General features: G+C 39.5%; 1 protein-coding gene across 1 annotated transcript in view; it reads right to left on the bottom strand.

The window, feature by feature from the left end:
* Arg1 (arginase 1) overlaps positions 1-6,656 on the bottom strand; it is a 13,319-nt gene that overhangs the window by 4,839 nt on the left and 1,824 nt on the right. Inside the window, exons 2-3 of the mRNA XM_015501277.2 lie at positions 4,292-4,364; positions 1,846-2,020 (exon numbers count right to left, since the gene is read on the bottom strand). Of these exons, the coding sequence (XP_015356763.1) occupies positions 1,846-2,020; positions 4,292-4,364 (248 nt within the window). The remainder of the gene's footprint in view (positions 1-1,845; positions 2,021-4,291; positions 4,365-6,656) is intronic.

The following is a 6,656-nucleotide window of genomic DNA, read 5'->3' as shown; positions in this document are numbered from 1 at the left end:
TTTTTTTTTTTTTTTTTTTTTTTTTTTTTTTGGTTACCAGGGATTGAACTCAGGGGAACTTGACCACTGAGCCACATCCCCAGCCCTATTTTGTATTTTTATTTAGAGACAGGGTCTCACTGAGTTGCTTGGCACCTCACTTTTGCTGAAGCTGGCCTTGAACTCATGTTCCTCCTGTTTCAACCTCCCAAGCCGCTGGATTTACAAGCATGAGCCACCATGCCCAGCTCAAGTAGCTGTTTCTTACAGACTTTTAAATTAGATGCCAATTAAACAATTATGACAATAGAGAAGGTATAGCTTACACTTAATACTTACTAAAATGTTTAAGTTACACTGCTATCATTACTAAAATATTTTTAAGTCACCTTGTAATAAAATTGCATTATATAGTTTAACCAAAAAAAATAAATAAATATGCATCAAACCCTAGCCACACAAGAGATTCCTTCAAATGAGATACTGCTCAATTCTTAGAGTTAAATCCAGCTCCATTTTGGCAGATACTTAATTCTCTGAAGTGAATTATGACAAAGTCAATTTTTCTTAAAATTTGACTCCTTCATAATAGGAAAGCATCACTCAATTCTTCCACACACTACAGTCATTGGTTCTCTCACTCTATTCTGTGCTCAGAGCCTCTGCTGTGTCTACAATCTTGCTGCACATTTGATGTCCCACTCTTGACTGAGTTGAGGCCCCTCAAATCCATCCCAAGTACTCTAAACTCCAAATATTTTGCCAGAATGGAAGATTTAAGTCGTGCCTTGCACAAAAGTTAAAAGATTTGAATTTACTATACAATGACCAAGTTTCCAACTTGTGAACATATAGGCATCATTCAGAGAATCCAGAACTATCAGATTCTCAAAAGGAAAGCAATCGTGCCTGATGTCCAGGTTGAGGTTCATTTTTTCTTTTAGGTTTCCTGACTTTTGGGCATTTTTTGCTCTTAAAATTTCCACTTACAATTTCTTCCACTTAAAAAAAGAAAATGTGCCCCACTCTTTCAATTATATATTTGTTAGAGAAGCCCTGGTAACAGCTGGCTTTAAAAAACAAAGTTGAGGGTTGTGAATTCATTGACTCTCATATCAAAGCTCAAGAATGTGTCTACTTTTTGATGTCATTAGGCCTCTTCCAGTAATAGCATCCTTGAGAGCAAACATTTAAAAAAGCTCCATCCACAAAAATAATTGTCATACTGTATAATAGTCAAAATTTGAAAATAACCTGAATATCTGACACTACAAATGTAAATGGTGATGTAATTGCTTGCTGAAAAATTATACAGCAAAAAAAAAAAAAATGATACTTATAGCTGGGTGTAGTGGCAAACACCTGTAATCCCAGTGGCTCAGGAGGCTGAGGCAGGAGGATCACGAATTAAAAGTCAGCCTCAGCAAAAGTGAGGCACTAAGCAACTCAGAGAGACCCTGTCTCTAAATAAAATACAAAATAGGGCTGGGGATGTGGCTCAGTGGCCGAGTGCACCTGAGTTTAATACCTGATACAAAAAAAAAAAGGTGCTTACATTTTTTTAAAAACTTGCTAACCAATTGAGTTCTAGGTATTATAAGTAATCAGGAAAAATTAGCTGACAACAAGCATCACTTATTTAGAAATAGAAGCCTGCACTATTTGGCTAAAATCCACTCCTGTTTTCTGCTGTAATTGATAAACATAAAGATATTGTGAGACTTTGCAAATTCATCTAAGTCTGTTTCTGTAATAAAGTAGGAACCGATAAAAATTGTTTTTAAGGCAAAAAATAGAGTGTTAAATATTGGTCAGTGTTTTTGCCGCCTGTGCCCCGCCCCCAGGGGGATAGCCACTACATAAGACCTGTGGTCTCCACCCAGCACCAAGCTGACTCTGTTGTTCTTCTGGACCTCTGACACCACATCTGCCAGCTGCTCGGTGGCTTTTCCCACAGACTTTGGATTCTTCACAATTTGAAAGGGGCTGTCGTTAGGAACATCAGCAAAGGGCAGGTCCCCATAGTCTTTCACATCACACTCTGCAATTAAAAGTTTCAAGTTACTAAATAAAAACAGATTGCAAATCAGTTTGGTTACAAATGTATAAAATAAGTCTATTTTCAAAAGTATAAGCAAAGGCCAAAAGACTGTAAATGTGGTGAAGGTGGAAATCATGCCTGCTTTTGCCTGACATTGTCCTGTCGGCATCACCACCTCACTCTGGCACCAGCTGTATACCGAGCCCTCAATGAGCACTTATTGTAGCAATCCAGTTAGAGCAGACACTAAAAGAACAGTGGCAGTTTCTGGTTTGGACCTAGCAGGAGGCATCACTGTCCTTACCACTGTCCCTCTGTTTCTCTCTGCCTCTGTACTTTCTGTCTTGCTATAATAAGCATACTTTGTTTTTGTAATCAAGAAACGGTTAAAGCACCCCAAAGAGAGATTACACCAGCATTTTCTAATTTTTTTTTTATTCTGTATTAATGATTATTCGGGTTGAGGTTTGTTTTTCTTTCAGGTTTCTTTTCTTTTGGTCATTTGCCATTCTGAAAATTTCTACTTACATTTTTTTTTCCATTTAATAAAGAAAGTTGAGCCCCAGGCTCTCAACGGTAGCTCTGTTACAGAGGCCCTGGTAACAGTGGCTTTCAAAGAGAAAATTGAGGTGTCCTGATCCAAACTGTCACCTGCTGAAGTAACTCAGCTTCCTCCTTGGTCCTCTAGGACCTGGCTCCGGATGGTGCTGTCAGAATCAAGTATGTGCTTATCCCCTAGCCTCTGTTTCAGCAAGTTTGGTATTTTTTTAATAGGAAAAAAAATTGTAGGTAACTCAAAGTCCCTAAGGATCTGAGTGTGCTTCCTAAAAGGGCCTGAAAAAGGTTTCAAAACTAGAAAGCTTCCTGTAAAACTGTGTACTGGGATCAGTTCAGCCATTGTTCATTTATTATGTCTGGGTGTTAGTGATTCAGTAACACCTCCAAGAGGTATCATACATCTCAGATGAAGATGTGACCAAATTAACCAAGTCCATTTACCCAAGCTTTCTATTCTCCTTCCCTCCCTCCCTTCCTTCCTTCCTAGATTTATGAGCTATAATTCTTAACTCACTAAAATTTGCTTATTTTTAAATGTACAGACTGATGAGTTTTGGAAATATCTATAATCTTGTAACTACCATCACAATTCATATGCAGAACATTTCCATCTCTCTTTTTTTGTTTGTTTATTTTGCTGCTGGGGATTGAACTCAGGGACACTCAACCACTGAGCCACATCCCCAGCTCTATTTTGTATTTTATTTAGAGACAGGGTCTCACTGAGTTGCTTAGTGCCTCGCCATAGCTGAGGCTGGCTTTGAACTCATGATCCTCCTGCCTCAGTCTCCTCAGCCGCTGCAATTACAGGCATGCGCCACCATGCCAGGCTTTCATTCCTTTTATTCCTATCCCCACCCCCAGGAATCATTGATTAGCCTTCTACTGCTATACTTTTGTCTTTCTAGAATTTCCATCAATAGAAGCATACAGTATGTGGTCTTTTGTTGTCTCTTTCACATATCATGTTGTTTTTGAATGTACCTATGTTTCTGTCTGTCATTTTCATTTTCACTTCTCTTGGGAAAATATGTAAAACTGCTGGGTCAAAAGGTAAATGAATGTTTATTTAAGAAACTATCCAACTGCTTTCCAAAGTGGCTGTATCATTTTGCATTCCTAGCAGAAATACATGAAGCTTTCAGTTGTTCCATGACCTCATTAACACTTCATCTGGGTTTTTCAAATATAAAGATAACATATACTTAAGCCTCAACTTTAACAAACATATAATTTTTCGTTTTCATACTTACACATATAAATGTGTGTGCATGCACATACCCACTATGTAAAACCTAGGTGCCCCTATTACTATTATTACTGTTTCTTTTTCTTTTTTTTTTTCTTTCACAAATTGGGATCCTCTTTTGGTAGTCTCCTTCCTGAAACCTCTTGGTTTTTATTTAATTCTACTAGCTCCCATAGCATCCTCCCCAACCCCACAGTTCTTGCCACATAGGTTCTTCTGTACAGCACTTCAGCTGGGAAGACAAAACTTCTGAATGAGAAGTTCCACCAATAACGCTTACTGAGTGCTTTTCCCAAACCCTGCCTCTCTGGTACCCTGCCTCTCTGGTACCATGTGGCTATACAGATGCATGGTTAGTCTGCAGTTCTGTGATATAAACATCCTTACAAACATTCTGTTTTCTCAGGAGTTCTCATTTCACTAGGAAGGAGATCGGGATGATCATCTTTCAACTTAAAAATTACCTTGTTCTTTAAGTTTCTCCAGCAGACCAGCATTTCTCAAGACTGTAGGGCCTTTTTCCACCCCTCCTCGTGGCTGAACAATTAAAAAATAAAGTATTTCAGTCATGATCATGACCATCCAATTCCCACAAGAACTTTTCATTACTTGAATCCTATCTATCAGTTTGTAAGATCCTATAGACCCTGGAATTTAAATCTTCTCGTTTAATCTTCACATCAAGGTAGATTGAATTACCCCCAAGCCAAATAGGAGGAACAGAATCCCATCATGAAGGTTATGAGGTTCTCCTGCTGGACCACAGTTAATGAGTGGCAGAGCTTCTATTTATATCCTGCTCTTAGGATTCCAATGCTGCAGCCCCTCTTCCCATCACAGCACTCTATCTACACAGCACAAAGCACCCTGATAGATGAAGATAGAATAATGAAAAGGAAATGCCCCTGTTTCTGAGCCACTCATAAACCCAAAGAAAATGTGGGTGTTTAATATCAGTTACATGGGTAGTTGCGTCAACACAGATATGAGATGTCTTAGTAACAAAACAGTACTCCCAACTCTGCAAGAGGCAGGGTGGGTCAGTGATGGCTTTGTGGCCACATGATCTTTGAGCCAAGTCTTGCAACATGATGAGGTGGTCAGAAAAACATGACAGGGTGATGGAGAAATTTTTGCAAATCAGGGGAACAGCTTGGGCAAAAGGCATTAGAAGGGAAAGAACGGGGTCTGGGCGAGACCAGCCTGCGTGCAGGTCCTCACAGCAGTACCTAGGGACTTTTGGGGTGGTGAATGCAGGCAACAGGAAAATCACCACCTGGGAGCTGAAATCATAAAGACCAGCCCAGAAATTTCAGATTCTGACCTGTTTAAACAGTCATAAGAAACTACACCCATGCTGATTCCACACCTGGGAATGGACACGCCTCTCTTTTCCAGCATGTCCACCTCAAGTCCCCACTGATCCCAAGAAATCATTTTTTTAAAAAAATATCTTTCTGATTTTAATTTCCAACAGGACTTTTAGATACATCAAGTTAAATCTTTTTATCAGATGAGAAGACATGCCAAAAGAGACGTGTTTATCCTAGGATTGGGGCTGTGGCCCCAAAGTAAGCAAATATTTCTTCCCCAAATGACAGGTGGCCTGTCCAAGGTGCCAAGCAAATCCTTGTTGTCAAATTCCTGTCCCTGGCACACACTCTTCCTGACACATTTTGCTCCTTTACTTCAATCCTTTTGAAATTTTTTTTGTATTTTATTTTTGATAACATACAATATTTGGATAGATTTGTGAGGTACAGGGTGACGTCTTGACAAGTGTATACATTGGGTAGTGATCAACTCCAGGTAATTAGCATATCCATCACCTTCAACTTTTATCATGTCACTAGAAAGAGCGCACCCAAAACCTCTTCTAACTATTTTGAGATACATGGTACATTACTGTTTTCTACATTTACCCTGCCCTGCCTTATAGCATGGTAACTTGTTCCTCCTGTATAAGGTAACCTGATACCACCTGTGACCTGTACACCCTGACCAACTTCTTGGTCAAGGAGATGACTAACCGTTGACCAAGGAGATGGACTTTCTTCCTCTTTAACTCCCAATTAGGTGCTACTTGGTTCATATTCTGTCTTTAGTTTGGTATTTTTGTCTCTTCTCCTTTGTTCGATTTCAATCTAAACTTCTTTATTTTACGGCACTACATGTTGTCATGTAGGTTTGACAAACAGTAGATGGTCAAAAACAATTTGACAAAACTCCCTGGCCTTTTTTTCTCCTTGCCCTTTCCAACATTAGAACAAATTTCATCTACCCCTTAGTTGACACTGTATGTGCTGTAAGGCTGTCATTAAACTTCTCAGAGTGACATCTTCTAGCCTTTGTTTTATTTGTTTGCTTCAAACTGCTTCTCGGGATGAATCTTTGCCTGTTGCTTGGTTCATCTGTCCACTTGGAAACTGCTTTTTAAGTTCCACTGCCTTTTTAAATGGAGCCCAGTCCCTAATGGACCACAAGTATCAGATCTACTATGGAATTGAGCTCTCTGAATAGGCATCAGTGCAAGTCAGGGGCATAGGCTTTGGAATGAAGCAGCCTTGTCTGGAATCACACAGTCAAGGCTGTGTAACCTTGAGCAAATTACCACACCTCTCTGAACATTATTAACTACTAGATAAAAATAATACCTACCTTATTGTTTCCTTGATGCCTTACAAGGGGCAAGGCAGAGAAAGGAGGTCTTTCTCAGACTCGACCTTCTATCATCTGCCCTCTAGTCTTCCCTTTTTGTCTTGTGTCAAATTTTTATCCCTTTTAAATAGGAACAAATGCTTATATGTTTGTCACCCCCCCCCCCCCACC

This window comes from Marmota marmota, unplaced genomic scaffold (assembly GCF_001458135.2).
Source record: "Marmota marmota marmota unplaced genomic scaffold, marMar, whole genome shotgun sequence".
NCBI classification, from domain to species: domain Eukaryota; kingdom Metazoa; phylum Chordata; class Mammalia; order Rodentia; family Sciuridae; genus Marmota; species Marmota marmota.
This window is presented reverse-complemented; position numbering and strand designations above follow the sequence as displayed.